General features: G+C 43.5%; 1 protein-coding gene across 5 annotated transcripts in view; it reads left to right on the top strand.

Moving 5' to 3' along the window:
* Positions 1 to 17,003, top strand: part of LOC126334563 (extracellular sulfatase SULF-1 homolog) — a 1,305,433-nt gene that overhangs the window by 1,018,193 nt on the left and 270,237 nt on the right. For all 5 annotated transcript variants that reach the window (XM_049996948.1, XM_049996944.1, XM_049996947.1 and 2 more), the window contains one exon: positions 3,778 to 3,929. In XM_049996948.1, coding sequence (XP_049852905.1) covers positions 3,778 to 3,929 — 152 coding nt within the window. The remainder of the gene's footprint in view (positions 1 to 3,777; positions 3,930 to 17,003) is intronic.

Below are 17,003 nucleotides of genomic sequence, written 5' to 3'. Positions count from 1 at the left end.
GATGTTCGTACAGTAAAATTGTGGAAATATCATTCAAATATTACAACATGGCTGTGGCCCAGAAATAGTATCAATTTAGTGAAGAATGTTCCCTCTGCTATACCCTTCCTGTCTACTGCAATAAAGTATTAGTTCTGAAATGGGAAATTTCACATTTAGGCTTTATGGTTTGTATTTTAACAGTTCAGTACCTCAGTCGGTAACAACGGAACCCTTGTAGGATGACTCTTTTGAGCGTAGTTCTGTCTATCTGTCAGACTATTAAAGACCCATTTTCTCAGAAGCTGGTTGATGTATCAAATAGAAATTTATGTCACTTACTAAGATCTACGATCTTTTGGCGACGTAAAAAGCTGAAGCTCCTACGCCAATGCAATCAAATAATACGACTATTTACACTCCTGGAAATTAAAATAAGAACACCGTGAATTCATTGTCCAAGGAAGGGGAAACTTTAGTGACACATTCCTGCGGTCAGATACATCACAAGATCACACTGACAGAACCACAGGCACATAGACACAGGCAACAGAGCATGCACAATGTCGGCACTAGTACAGTGTATATCCACCTTCATCCAGTCCCCCATGCTCAATGGGGGACAGATCCGGAGATTTTGCTGGCCAGGGTAGTTGACTTACACCTTCTAGAGCACGTTGGGTGGCACGGGATACATGCGGACGTGCATTGTCCTGTTGGAACAGCAAGTTCCCTTGCCGGTCTAGGAATGGTAGAACGATGGGTTCGATGACGGTTTGGATGTACCGTGCACTATTCTGTGTCCCCTCGACGACACCAGAGGTGTACGGCCAGTGTAGGAGATCGCTCCCCACACCATGATGCCGGGTGTTGGCCCTGTGTGCCTCGGTCGTATGCAGTCCTGATTGTGGCGCTCACCTGAACGGCGCCAAACACGCATACGACCATCATTGGCACCAAGGCAGAAGCGACTCTCATCGCTGAAGACGACACGTCTCCATTCGTCCCTCCATTCACGCCTGTCGCGACACCACTGGAGGCGGGCTGCACGATGTTGGGGCGTGAGCGGAAGACGGCCTAACGGTGTGCGGGACCGTAGCCCAGCTTCATGGAGACGGTTGCGAATGGTCCTCGCCGATATCCCAGGAGCAACAGTGTCCCTAATTTGCTGGGAAGTGGCGGTGCGGTCCCCTGCGGCACTGCGTAGGATCCTACGGTCTTGGCGTGCATCCGTGCGTCGCTGCGGTCCGGTGCCAGGTCGACGGGCACGTGCACCTTCCGCCGACCACTGGCGACAACATCGATGTACTGTGGAGACCTCACGCCCACGTGTTGAGCAATTCGGCGGTACGTCCACCCGGCCTCCCGCATGTCCACTATACGCCCTCGCTCAAAGTCCGTCAACTGCACATACGGTTCACGTCCACGCTGTCGCGGCATGCTACCAGTGTTAAAGACTGCGATGGAGCTCCGTATGCCACGGCAAACTGGCTGACACTGACGGCGGCGGTGCACAAATGCTGCGCAGCTAACGCCTTTCGACGGCCAACACCGCGGTTCCTGGTGTGTCCGCTGTGCCGTGCGTGTGATCATTGCTTGTACAGCCCTCTCGCAGTGTCCGGAGCAAGTAAAGTGGGTCTGACACACCGGTGTCAATATGTTCTTTTTTTCCATTTCCAGGAGTCTATGTCCCGTATTTCAGTACTCAGTACCCTTTTTCTGTGGTTTGTCCCCATTTAATAAAATCGCTCTGTATAAAGTGAGTTTTTGAATGTAGTCTGTTAAATGTCAGAAGGCCATAGAGCGAGTAAGTGATGTCACCTCCAGTGAAAACCGGAAGTTCCATGCCAGCTGCCAGCTCAACAGTGATGAATACAGGAGGTAGCATTGTCCGTGTGCAAACTGCAGTATCGGTGTCAGGAAAGGGGGGCCCTCGCCGTTTGGCTTCGCTGATCATAGCAGCAAATCTACCGGTGGATAATACAGTTGCATATCAGTTACACACACACACACACACCCACACACACACAAGCACACGCACATACATCACAATAGTCACTTCTTTTGTGTGTAGCACTTTTAAATCTTCATCCCCCCAGTTCTTTACTTGTGCGAGAACAATTTTCTTGACCCTTATTGTGGCATATTGCAATAATGATGGAAACCGTTGCTGTTCTTTCAAACTTCAGTTTATTCATGATTTTCTCCCATCCACAAAGTTCGTCAGATTTCATTAAAGACATTTAAAAAACACTTTAGCACTTTCCATCGGATCCCAAGTGTCATATGCACTCTAAGACAAAAAAAGAAGGAAAAAAGAAACGGCGCACCACGAAAGAATTACTCGAATTTGAAGTGCATGTACGGAGAAACAAATGTTACAGTCTCAGAAAAATTCGATGATTCATTCAAGAGAAAAAGCTTCGCAAATTGAGCAAGTCAATAAGGCTTCGGTGTACCTCTGGCTCTTATGGAAACCGTTATTCGTCTTGGGATTGATTGATAGAGCTGTTACCTGTCCTCCTGAGGGATATCGTGCCAAATTCTGTCCAACTGGCGCATTAGATAGTCAAGATTCCGATCCGGTTGGAAGGCCCTGTCCATAATGCTCCAGACGCTCTGAACTGGGGAAAGATACGGCGACCTTGCTGGCCAGCGCAAGGTTTGGCAAACGTCAAGAAAAGCAGCAGAAACTCTCGCCGTTTGGGGGCGGATGTTATCTTGCTAAAATGTAAGCTCAGGATGGCTTGCCGTGAAGTGCAGTGAAGAGAAACAGAACGAGGCGTAGAACGTCGCTGAGGTTAAGCGGATGACGACCTACGAGGTCCTGCTATGAAAAGAAATGGAACGCCAGAACATCACTCGTGGTTGTCGGGCCATTTGGCGGGCGACAGTCAGGTTGGTACCCCACCGCTGTCCAGGGCGTCTCCAGACACGTCTGGAACATCATTGTCTTCAGTGACGAGTCCTGCTTCGAACTGTGCGCTGATAACCAGCGAAGGTGTCCCTCAGAACGACAAAATGGCTTCAAATGGTTCAAATGGCTCTGAGCACTATGGGACTTAAGTCATCAGTCCCCTAGACTTAGAACTACTTAAACCTAACTAACCTAAGGAAGAGCACACACATCCATGCCCGAGGCAGGATTCGAACCTGCGACCGTAGCAGCAGCGCGGTTCCGGACTGAAGCGCCTAGAGCCGCTCGGCCACAGCGGCCGGCCTCAGAACGACATCCAACAGCTTTATCAACCAACGCCAAATCGAATAACTGCTTGCAAAAGGACTTTAAGTGGACTAACTCGTTACTGACGTGATCAATTTGTGAAGATCTTTCTTTTGAATAAATCATTCAATTTTTTCTGATATTATAATCATTTGTTTTTCTGTACATGTACACCACATCTACCGATCTCCGTCCGTTTCGGACAATTCGTTCGTGGTGCGTTTTTTCTGTCTTTAGTGTATCTTCTAGTGCAGTGAATGAGGTACAGGTTTGGTAGCGTTTCACGCAACACAGTACAGCTGGGGTATACAAATGACGAAATGCATGCTGGGATTTTATTGCCGCGGTCTGTTCGTGGCTCGAGAAGGACGTTGACTCGATAGTACTGGGAAAGAAATACCGGCGAACGAGGAATTTATGACTGTCTTGTCGATTGATTCGTGGGGTAGAATTAATGGCTGCCCTGTTACAAATAACTTTAGCAAAATAAATGAAGCACCACAACGTGTAACACGACGAATAAGCAGCTGGCCGCGTCGTTTGCTGACACAGACTGTTTGTTTACCGTGTTGTAGGGTACTTCGGCAAGTACCTGAACAAGTACAACGGCAGCTACATCCCGCCGGGCTGGCGCGAGTGGGCGGGCCTCATCATGAACTCGCGCTACTACAACTACTCCATCAACCTCAACGGCAAGCGCATCAAGCACGGCGACGACTACCACAAGGTGAGTGGCCGGCTGCGTCGCCTCCTCTTTCCTCGACGACAGGTCTCCACGCACGTCGGGGTAAGTGGAACCTGGCTGCTGGCCCGCGAGTGGGAACCTGGTGCTCTGCCTCTTGCAGCCAGTGTGTCCTCAGCAAAGCTAACTCAGCACACTTCAACGGATCCACTCAAATCTTGAGGCTGCAACCGTCATTACAGAAGTTTTAAATTTCTAAGGTAGTCCTATCTTTTGAGAAAATAGCAATTTCTTTCTACACCCGTGAGGCGATCTATGAACATTTCGTTTGTGGTGCAGTTTGTCAAAAGCTCTAGCGTCGTGTTAACTTCCTGCTGAAAGAAAAAGTTAATTAGGAAGAGCACACTGTCCAGCAATATGTACTATCCACATTCTGTATTCAGCTGTGGTGTGAACATGGACACTGGCAATCCGCGCATTGATCTTATGTCTTGTGCACACACTTATTATAATTATAACCTGCCGATATCCAGTGTATTCCACGATCATTACACATACATTTGTCATCGACACGATACAGAGCGCAGATGGTGCAGGTTGTATCCAATGTGAAGCTGAAGATCCTGAGATAGTAACAGTCTTACTGAAATCGGTCATCCAAATAAATACTTTACTTGCGGCCTTGGCTGTTTGGAGTATTTCCAGAGTTCATGCCTAAACAAAATATCTTAACGTACATTATTATTCTAATTATTTGTTTTACTTATTTTTGTTTCATGTTGTAAATTGTTATTTTACGTTTTAAATTCATGTCTTTTTTCGATTTTTAGAATACCATTTTACATATGTGTATTTTGTTGGTTTAAAATGATAAGTAACTCAATATAAGGATACGAAACCATTACAATAATGATAATCTGTATATAAATGCTTAAAACATTGTTCTTTTTTTTACATCAAAAACATCAAATAAATGAAATTTCTTCTCATAATACACACGACGGACAACGCAACATAAAACAAAATTCAGTAGAAATCACGAACTGTGGCGGGTTATCTCCTAAATAACTCGATTTGTATCAGGCATATTTGAGTACATTGGAAAATCTTGGTGAAGCGAGGACTGATGATGTACTAGTGACTGTAGCTTGAGTATATCTCTTCTAAAGTGGACAATGACATCATAATCATTCAGTAGAACTAAATATGAAAATCTTCTCACAAACTTCATCCAACATCCAATGTCATATACGTGTAACGGCCCTATCTGTCCTGTCTAGCCTTTTGGGGTCACGAGACGAACAAGTTCCTTGCCACTGAAGTTAAAATCTTCTGGGTTGTTAGGCCGTGTCATATTTCTACTAAAATGATCGACGTTTCGACCCCTCAGCTGGGATTTTCCTCAGGATCTTCTGGTGTCCACTACTGCTAGAACACTGTCAGAGATGGCTGGCCGGAATGGCCGAGTGGTTCTAGGCGATACAGTGTAGAACCGGTCCCAGGTTCGAATCCTGCTTCAGGCATGGATATGTGTGATGTCCTTAGGTTAGTTAGGTTTAAGTAGTTCTAAGTTCTAGGGGACTGATGACCTCAGAAGTTAAGTCCCATAGTGCTCAGAGCGATTTGAACCATTTTTGAACTGAGACGAGGATGCGACACTCGTCTCTCACAGTGTTCCAGTAGTAGTGGACACCAGAAGATCCAGAGGAAGATCCCAGCAGAGGGGTCTTAACATTGATCATTTTATTAGAAATATGACACTGCCTAACAAACCAGAAGATTTTAACTTCAGTGACAACGGCCACGAAAGCCTGCAGAATTACGTAAGTTCCTTGTCCTCAGGTACGACGCTCAAAACGATTCTTTCACATTTACCACCCCCCCCCCCTTTTCATAGCTAAAAGAAGTCTAATGGAGAGTTTGGGGCGAGAACTCGAGACTCTCTTTTAGAAAGGCGCAAATGTTCTTATGACGGCATCAAGATGTGGCAAACTAACGTCTGACCATGTCAAAAGATATTTCACAGAAGTTTTTTTCCCATGTGCAGGAGAAAATACTGTGTTGTTGTTAGATTGATGGTGTGGTCAGTGAAAATGAACTGTTTTGAGCGTCGTGCCTGAATGAACTTGTTCATCTGGTGATTGAAAAAGACTTGGAAGGTCAGGTACAGCCGTTGGACGTATAAGACAATGGATGCTGGAAGAACTTCGTCAGAAGATTTTCAAATGTAGTTCGGCTGTATGATTATAATGTCAGTCTCCACTTGAGAAACAATATAATCAAGCTGCAGCCACTAGTGTGTCATAAATTCTCTTCAACAAGGTTCTCCAATGTACTCAGATATGCCTGATGCAAAACACGGCGACAGTTTCCTAATGCTACTGAATTTTGTTTTATATTCCGTTGTCCGTTCTGCATGTGAATGATGTGAATGGTGCAAAAAAAGATTCTTGAACATATATTTACGCATTATCATTACAACAATGATCTCGTTTCATAATAATGATTTAATTATTATTTTCAAGTAACAAAATATGCGTACGTGAAATACTAAACTAAAAAATTACTATAAAATTAAAAGAACGTGATTTTACAACATAGAATAACAATTTAAAACAAAACAAGTAAAACAAATAATTAGAATAATGACGAACCTTCAGATATTTTTATTAGGTGTACTGAAAATACCCATTCAGCACATAATGTACAGCTTATTTTCCAAAAATGGCATATCAGATACTAACTCTATAAAGCATGGATGTATATAGCGTGAAAATTCTTTATCTTTTTTTCAACATTAATGAATGGTGGTGTGGATTCAGATTATTACAAAAGTCCACATGAACCTTCCGAGTTGTCAGGCCTGGTCGATGTATAAAATGTTCTAACGTTTCATCTCCTACTACGTGAGACGTCTTCACTGATGAAGTGGCGGACTGCAAGCAGAACTCGAGGGAGGGCCGAATATATAGGCGGTGGAGAGGGCACCACAGTCCATCACACGACGCTGATTGCGAGATTATCACTGGTGATTCCAACATTCTCAACTCAAAGTAATAATCTGTCATTCAGATAACCCCATGAAATACAAAAATACTGCCTTCCGTTGGTTCTCAGCCACCTCCGTCAAGTCCCACTAATGCCCCAGGCTTTCGACCAGGAGTACCAGGTTCTGCAACGTATTGCAGTTGCTAACGGGTACGTTACAAATTTGGTTCACAATATTGGTAAAGAAGCATTGAACAAGACAGTTTCTTCCACTAACCATTCCACGTTTTCTACCTCTTTATTTCCTGTTAGGTAGGACAACAACTACAAGAACTACCATCCCATTCCTTACTACGACACCTTCTCAGAAAGAATCGGTGAACATTTAATAAATTATAATATGAATCCAGATTTTTTTAACCTGTAGAATGTACTTGCCAAATATAGACAAAGTAAACATTCACTCGGCAACCCATATAAGAACACAGGGGTCTATTCAGCGCCTGTAATGACTGTTCTCAAAAGTACAATGGGCAAACTAGTAGATGTTTCGAAATTCGTTTTAAAGAACACCTCAGTGCTAGTAGTTCGAAAGCCGCACTAAAATTTCGCTTACGTGCTAATTTAGATTCTATTTCAGATCTCCAACCATAACTTGTAGATACTACATAAAGAAAGAAAGGGTGGGGTTTTAAACGTACTTGAGGAGATATTTGTAATAGAGTCCGTAAGACATTCCCCTGATAACACTCTCAGTAATCAAAAGGAATTAAGAAACCGAGCTTTACCGATCAATGCCGGCCGGGATTGCCGAGCGGTTCTAGGACCTTCAGTCTGATGAAACGTCCCCTTAGAAAAACTTATGGTTGACTGTGCTGATAAACCTCTTACATTATTTGATTTTCAAACAGCTGAGCGGAACTGAACGTACTCACGACATTTCGCTCTTTGCCTATTCTGATCAACACTAAACTGACACACAATATTTTTAGCGCAACGCAATCTGACTTTCAAAAATCCCTACAAAAGAATGGCCCTGACTAACAATAACCTATACCTTTCATGAATTCTTACCTCACAAAAATCTTCGATACTCGAACTACTGCAATACAGCGAATGCCAATACTGCCAGCTAAATAAAAGATTCTAACTTCTGAAGGCACTAACTACTGATAGGCATAGTTAGCAAATGAAAGATTTTGATAGAGAACAAACAATGTATTTACCTTAATAGTGTTCAAAAGTCATTATATATATGTCAGTTCATGACATCCAGTCTTACAAATTTACTCTCTCTGATGGACACACGTCCAGATCATCCGCTCTCAAAACACCGCCATCTCACTGCCCACATCCACCATTGCTGGCGGCTCACCTCCAACTACGCAACGCTACGCGCTGTTAACAGCCAACTGCCCAACACTAAAATAGCAAATTCCAACAATGCGAACCAGCCACAGACTGCACACAGCACAGCCAGTGATTTTCATACAGAGCGCTACCAATAAAAAAAAAAAAAAAACCTAAACAGGCTACTTACACTGGAACCGCGTGACTGCTACGGTCGCAGGTTCGAATCCTGGCGCTGGCATGGATGTGTGTGTCTACGTTCTAGGGGACTGATGACCTCAGATGTTAAAGTTCCATAGTGCTCAGAGCCATTTACCGATCAATTTTGGCTATTTGATTTTTTGTAATAAGAAGCCTCAGCACCTAACTAGTTGGTTAGCTTTTACAGTTTTTTGTGAAAGTTCATGTTTTATACCACTGCCCGTCCACATGCAGGTGATCTGATCAGTTTGATGTATATGTTACGGCCAAAGCCCGAAATCAGTCAAAGCGGGAACTGGCCGACCAAGTCGCGAAGTGGCCAGTGTCGCATTAAACTGGCCGGCCAATGTCGGATCTTATCCTAAATTCAGGATTTGGCCTGCCAGTTTGCGAAGTTGCGCCGGCAGATCGGCCAGAATCGGAAGATAAATAAAAAGTGGATGAATATTTATAATTTCAAGCTGCAGACAGTCTTTTTATTTCATCAATCTCATTTACAAAACATATAAACCTTATACGATATATTTACTTTATAAATCTTTTTTAATACAACCGGTATTCACTTATTACAATAAAGTAAGCTTTTATGGCATTTGGAATTACACAATATTTTCTTATTTCTGCATTTGCAGTGATGTGTGGCGCACTATCTAGATCAATTACATCGATTGTATCAGTGGCCACTGGTCGGTAACTGTAAAGATAATATGGTTCATAATGATTCTTTTCTTTGGCCGTGGATTCCAGTGTGAGATGTTTCTCGTGCAGAATAGAGAACACGTTTCTGGAATATAGTTGCCAGAGAACACCATTTCCTGTACTCAGCTTATAGGAAGTGCCTTCGACGTTGAAATCGAATACCATTACATACGATCAACCTAGGTTATACTACCAAATGAGTAGTACCGGTATGTTCGATTATTGTTTAGGGCACGACCATTAATTACGTCAGCTCATTTCCACTGAAAGAAGTTCCAACTGTAGTGTCAGTGATTTTGCGTGATTATTTCAAATACAGCACCAAAAAGCTAAAGCGCCATCTTAAAGGTAGGGTAGCAACTGATCGTCAGCATAGCTCAAATAATGCGTACTACTTTTTAACACTTATAGAACAATATACAATAACACTGTACAATGCCGAAGTCCATGCTCTTGCGATTGCAGATCCATCTCCAATTGCCAGCTCCACGGATCGCCTGGGATTTACACCGGATGGTCTTTGCTCTGCCACGTCGTTCGGTGAATCATGAAACATAGGAAAGCACAAAGCGAGAAAACTAATCTTACGCTGGACAGATTAATATGCAAACTATATATTTTTCGCTCCTATTACCGTGTTGCCAAAAATGGTTCAAATGACTCTGAGCACTATGGAACTCAACTGCTGTGGTCATCAGCCCCCTAGAACTTAGAACTACTTAAACCTAACTAACCTAAGGACATCACACACATCCATGCCCGAGGCAGGATTCAAACCTGCGACCGCAGCAGTCGCACGGTTCCGGACTGCGCGCCTACAACCGCGAGACCACCGCGGCCGGCTAATAACTTGCACCACATCGTTATTTACACAGATAAGAAAACAACATGGCGGCCGGCTACAATGTTGCAGACGCGGTGCGCATAAGAGTGGCATATAACTCTACAAGTGTTAGCTTAAACATTGCTGGTACCTCCGTCTTCGCAGAAATACATACTGGCTACATGAGTCCTAGTTTACTCTGCAATTAAACGTCTCTCGTGCAGCAGAAGTTAGCCGGCCGGAGTGGCCGAACGATTCTAGGCGCTACAGTCTGGAGCCGAGCTACTGCTACGGTCGCAGGTTCGAATCCTGCCTCAGCCATGGATGTGTGTGATGTCCTTAGGTTAGTTAAGGTTTAATTAGTTCTGAGTTCTAGGCGACTGATAACCTCAGACGTTAAGTCGCATAGTGCTCAGAGCCATTTGAACCATTTTTTGCAGCAGAAGTTGCATCCTACGACTGCCATTGTGAAATTAATGTGTTCCTGTTTATTTTCAATGAAACTGTAACAGATACAAAAAGCACAATAAAGCAGTTAAACAGAGTAAGAGTTCAACTAAGTACTTCTATTTTCCCACCATAGTTACCACCATTGGTTTGCCGTTTTACCAAAGATGAACGAGAGACGACATGTCGAGCAGTTAGAAACCTGAACCATCAGAGTCTAGCCATTGTCTTTCAGCTTTATCGACAGCACGAGGGCAGAAAAATGTTGGCCACATAGTCCATATTCCATAGGTCCAAAAAGATGGAAGTCTGCGTGTGCTAAACCAGGACTGCGCGATGGTTGAGGAAGGACGGTCCGACCAAAATCGGCAATTAGAACCAGGCTTACAAAACGGTTGTCGGACTTGGCGTTATCGTATTGCGAGACGAAGATTGTCACATGTTATGGCCTGATTTTGAGGCTTTCAGCAAAGCCAGCGTTGTCTTCTAGCGTTCTGAATTGACGATTTAGACGCCGAGACGTCCAAAAGAACCACACTCTGCCTGTCGCAGAAGACTTTGCACATCGCTTTCACTGCAGACAGCTGTGTCTCCAATTCCCTATCAGTTGTAGTCTCATACCATCACCCCACGTACAGGCTTTTGGGTTCCAGTTTGTAGTGGTCATACCACATCTTATTTGCTGTGGTAACGGAACTTAGAACTACTTAAACCTAACTAACCTAAGGACATCACACACATCCATGCCCGAGGCAGGATTCGAACCTGCGACAGTAGCGGTCACGCGGCTCCAGTGCCTAGAACCGCACGGCCACACCGACCGGCAACATTCAGCAGCTCCCACAATTCGTGGGTTGTAATCTGCAGATCATCACGGTAGATTTGATGGAGACGCTGTGCATTGTGAAGGATAGCAGGGTCGACTGGGTGATGGCTTGTCGTACATCACTCTTAGATCGCCTGACGTTATTCAGGTCTACGGTATCGTCTCAATGCACCATTACCGCCGTGACGGAAACAGCAGCTTTACACTGCGAAGTCAAATTCATCTTCACACTGAAGTTTTGTGTAGTTTTAACCTTAGTCTACAGAGTGCTAACCTCTGACCCCATTCTCTCATAATGACAAGAATGCTAAACAGAAACTAGTCAGACGAACAAATTTCCTTAAGCAATCTCGTTTTTGGGTGAACTGCAAAATTCTTACCAATTTCAGCAGCACTCGTCTATCTTCACTTCAAGATGTTTGACATTTAGCTGGATGATTGAGATACGCTGTAAGACGACCATTTCAGAAGATAGGTTTGATATTTCGAAATTCAGTCCCTTGTAATAACACAGTGTTTACCTGTATTCACTGTTCCCCTAATAAAGGACTCTCCGTTGTAATGCTTCTTCATCAAGAGTCAGAAAATGTGTTAGAGCTTCTAGGTACTCCTTGGTGGCGTCTCGTACATTCGTATGGGTGTTCACTGGGACTGTAGCAAGGCTCATGCGCTGCGTGTCTCTGCCGTACGTTAACGCTTCCTTGGAATGCGAGACTTCCCACCAGGAACAAGTGGCTGTACGTACAGAGCGACACGGCAGGAGATTTCATTAAGCAACGCGTGCGTACAGCCGAATACGTGCCTCTCATAGTCATTGCCTCAACCTGTTGGGGCTTTAAAACATCAGTAGAATTCCCAATCACGGCAGCGCGGATCACCAACGTCGAAACAAATATATTTCTAACATTATTAATAGAGGGAAATCTGTATTCCGATAATGGAACGGCCAATATAGTGACTGAAGTATTACTGTTAATACCTCAGAAAAACTATAAAATGGTCGTTGCCAGAAAAAAATTGAAATTTTGTCGTTGCTTTATATTTATAAACACAAAAATCGAACAAATGTTTTTGGCTTACGCAATACGCTGAATATTGTTTATTACGATAAGGTAGCACAGCAATTTATAATGTATCCTTCACGCCCAGTGCAGTATCCTGGGCGCATTCGAAGTCTCTGTCTGCCACAGACCGGGAATTTTATTCCTGCCTGTGCTGCTTCATGTAGCCAACACATCAAAAATACGAGGGAGCGAAGTTTGCTACGCTTTGATGAAAGAGGAAGTCAAATGTCGCAAACGTTCTTGGTTCGCTACAAACCTCGCCCGGCTCCCCCTACCTCTCTCTCTCTCTCTCTCTCTCTCTCTCTCTCTCTCTCTCTCTCTCTCTCTCTCTCTCTCCTGTCAGGATACAAAATTACTTTCCTTTTAGACATCACTCTGATTTCATTAAAAACCGAAGTTAATACTTCAGAACATTTCAGTGCAATACACCGGCGCATGCCTCGGGCACGGATGTGTGTGATATCCTTAGGTTAGTTAGGTTTAAGTAGTTCTAAGTTCTAGGGGACTGATGACCTTAGAAGTAAAGTCCCATAGTGTTCAGAGCTATTTGAACCATTTTTCTCCGATAAGTTCATGAAACCGCTTCCGGTGGTGTTGTCGCTTGTTGTATGGGTCGTCTCCTGTGCCCACTGTCACACAAGTTGAGGTTATCACCACCGTTTCCTTCATCGCGACAACTAACAAGCCAATGTGTCACATTACTGCTGTCGATGCAATCGTCGCCGTACACAGTTTTCATTCTTCTATAGATATGCTGCGGTTGGAAATTCGACGTTTCGCCACGTTACACGCTACAATTCGGAGCCTAGAGGGTTGCAACATGCATGACATGTAACACTTCAACTGATATTGATAACAGATTAAAAAATTCGGAGGCCATTACTTTTCAGTGCGCCCTGTTAGAAACGTCTGGCAATTACTCTTAAAATGTTCAATGCATTCCTAATGCTTTAGCACGTCTATTCAACCACGACTGAATTTGTTTACAAAACGTAGTGCGCTTGTTATTAATTTATTTCGGTGTGTGTCTGACCGCATGGAAATAAATTAATAATAAACGCATCATACTCGTAATCGCATTCTGTGGTTTCCTAAATCATGACGCGATGACCAGAACGAAAAAAGATTTAGTATTAAATGCAGTCGACCAGTATTATTTTCCTTAGAAAACACGCCACACATTGCAGATAACGTATGAAACACTACAATTTACAGCTCCGAGTTCAGCGATGTATCATTATCTGTGTATTTTCAGTGGCTGGTAGCATTGCTATTCCCAGTTTTTGTTTCGGCGTTTTCCGGCTAACGTGCTTCTCGCTAATGTGAATGCAATACGACAGCAAGACCGCCAGGTCCGCCGTCGCTGGACCGTGGCAGCGGCGGCAGCTGCTGACTGGCCACTGACGTCACTGCTGTGAGCTCGCTGGCGTGCGGCTTTGTTCGGACGTGTCGTCTTCCGCCGCCGACGTCTCACTTAGCGGAGACCGCTGACACGCGCTGGTGGCATTCAGGCAGAGTCCTTCTCTGGGCTGCGGATTACGGTGGCATCTCATTCAGCAAGCTTGCACCATGAAGACACAGAAGCGGTCTGGATGATGTTAGGAATTTCTGCATTAGGGTTTGAAAAACGATCACTGCTAGGCATATGTGCATTGCCCTATTAATATTTGTCCTGGCAGCGTTGGCATTAAATGTTTTGATAACAGGAATTAAGTTTCAATTATCACTTTTATGACAGCAAGAAAACCAAATGGAGTAGTGGTGCGGATTATACCGCTACAGTACTTCAGGTAGAAGACTTCCAGTTGCAACACCAAACTTAAAAGTTAAAAGAAAGTAAACAATGACAATGATTTTCGTAGTTGTCATTAGAAGCAGTAAGCACTTGACAAGTACTGTTGTAAAAAGGGCACACCGTAGCCTTTTCGGCACACTAAGGACATAAGCAATATGCATGCATGTTGACTCTGTATGTCCTCTTATCTCGTCCAAACACCTTCCATAAATCGTCGTCACAGTTTCTCGAACCTCTCGGAATCTAACACTGGTTCATCTTGGTCCTGCCACAACACTGCGCCTTGGCTGATCCTGCACTCCTCCATTACACTTGCATAGCAGGCTTTCACCACACTGTCTTTTCTGATCCATTTGTTTGCTTTTCTTACTCTCTCTCTCTCTCTCTCCCTCCCTCCCTCCCTCCCTCCCTCCCTCCCTCTCTCTCTCCCTCCCTCCCTCCCTCCCTCCCTCCCTCCCTCCCTCCCTCCCTCCCTCCCTCCCTCCTTCCCTCTGTCAGTAATCCCAACCATTTATATTTCTGTTGTTGAAGTCGCACCCTCGGATTTTTTTAAAGGCGTTATAATCAAATTGTCACTGCTATACAACTGTTCCATACTTTCAATATTTGCCTTAATATCACTGAAGATAGTGAGCAGAATTAGCTTATAGTTATAACTGTAATACATAATAATTTAAGTAAGGGCGTTAATCACGCCGTCCCGCGTTCACACTGTAGAGCAACAGGAGTGGCATATGGCCAGAAGAGAGAACATGTTCCGGTTTTCCCTGCGTAGACAGTTCTGCCGCGGTACGTATAACTCGTGCATCACCGTGTCCTAGTGAAGAGGCGCGGAAACTGGAAACGTACTCATAGTTAAAGAACGCAAGACAGTACGACTCTTGTGGGAGAAACTTTTAAATTGTACACAGATTCACTGCGAAATTACGGCTGTCGTGGTGGCCAAAGATGCGGGTGGTGCTGACTAGAAGGAAGACCATTGATGTCGACGACAGCGTGGAATGTCCAGGCAATCGAGGAAGAACATGTGATGGGAAAGGATGAGAGTGTTCACAGAGCGGTTCTCAAATAACTGCATGAACGAAGAGCGGATTTCTCTCGTCGAGGACGATTTGTAGTACGTTCCGACCATTGTTCACAGAAATTTCATGACTTTATTGGAAAATAGTGTCCAGCTATCTGTGTCACTTTGAAGTGTATTGCAGCATTCTATAAAAGTTCCTTGGCTTACTACGTTAACTTAATTATTGAAGTTTTCTTGTATATGTATAGTACAAAGTCATTACAAGCGTTACAGTTTTCTTACTAACTGAACGTAAGATAATTTCCATATTGTCATTGTATGTTTCGACGAAAACTTTACACTATACGAGCATGTAAAATAACTCTTTTTTGTGAAACATGTGGCACAGAGGTTCGTAATATCCAAATTTTCAATAGCAGCAACTCTGACGTAATAGACGTTGCACATTGCACTAAAAACTGCTGTTGAAGTTCTAGTGATTAGATCCTAAGCATTACGGGACAATGAGAATCGTAGAACCGGCGTTAGTGGAAGTAACTTGGTCCCTTCATTAACTACAACCGCGTTCCAGTTCAAAGAAGTGGGCGTTGTTCATTTTGTAAGGTAAACATGGGAAATGGTCGCGGAAAATGATTTCGCGGGCAGGTGATGCAGCTAGCTTTTAAGCGTCATTAAATTTGTAGACGTTTAAAAGGACAAAAGAGTGGAACAGTGCAGATGATAACGCTGAAAGGGAAAAATTAAAGATAATTGTTTCCAAATTACTTTAGGAACACAATGGTCAGTTGAGTACAGTTTAAATATCTGTCGGAAATATGAAGTTTCAAAGTTTACACAATAAAAATCTCATTGACGACATACATAATTGTATAATTAGGCAGCACTTTCTACGATATTTTGAACAACAGAAGTAAATACTTATTTCTCAAAAATTTTACAGCTTCTAACAGAGCAGGACTTCTAGATTAGCAGCGAACTATGTGCAGAATGGTTGGGTCTGAGGGATTTCATGTTAAAAGTTGGCAGAATAAACGAATTACGAGACGACATAAATGCTAGCGCAAGCCTTCATGAACGCTGTCATCTTCAATAAAACGTCTCCGACTATATGACCGCATCGTCATATTTCTGTAAAAACAGCTATCGCCCAAGTTTGATAATATTATTCATCAGGGCAGAGCGATAATGACGTCGTCGAAACGTTAGTTTTATAAACTACATTACTATGTAGTCATGTTACCTGAAACAGTTTACTGAAGAGAGGTCATAGCTTCAGAAAAGACTACCCATAAGGGTAGTCATTAAGTACAAAAAAAAACTGAAGTTACATAAGCATTGCGTTTATTTTGAGATACATGTCGGCTCCAGTAGTGCACGTTGAAATCTCCACTCTACATAAACGTAGCGCGCCGTTAGAGTAGCCGCAACAAAATGCTACAGCCCATCTCCAGTTTAGCACCGGGTTGCTGCAGAGGAATGATGTGGTAATGTAATTAAAGGCTTACGAAAAAACTTCCAGCATCAGTAATAAAAAGTGGCCAGTGGTTTATTTAGACGAAAGGTGGAGTCATAGATATTACGCGGCGAATAAATTCTGGGAAAATCGTTGGTCCGAGGAGTATTGTAAACAAAAAAGTGTCCATAAATATTTAATTGTAATGCTATGCATTGCATCGACGTGTAGGTGTGTGTATGGTGGACCAGAAGTCACGATAAAAGTATTCAAGTAACTCCATCAAAATCCGACAAGTGATCGTGTTGTTTTGCTTTTGGTTCTGGCGAATGCTATAGCATGTGTGTTCTGTTTTGCTAACATGGTGATAATGTTGTTAACATTTGTGTTATAATGACGCATACAAGAAAATTCACAAGTTAATAACCTCTTCTTAGCGTATGGGAGCA

Source organism: Schistocerca gregaria, chromosome 2, assembly GCF_023897955.1.
Source record: "Schistocerca gregaria isolate iqSchGreg1 chromosome 2, iqSchGreg1.2, whole genome shotgun sequence".
Lineage (NCBI taxonomy): Eukaryota > Metazoa > Arthropoda > Insecta > Orthoptera > Acrididae > Schistocerca > Schistocerca gregaria.
The sequence above is the reverse complement of the archived record's forward strand: the minus strand, read 5'-3'. Positions and strand labels throughout refer to the sequence as shown.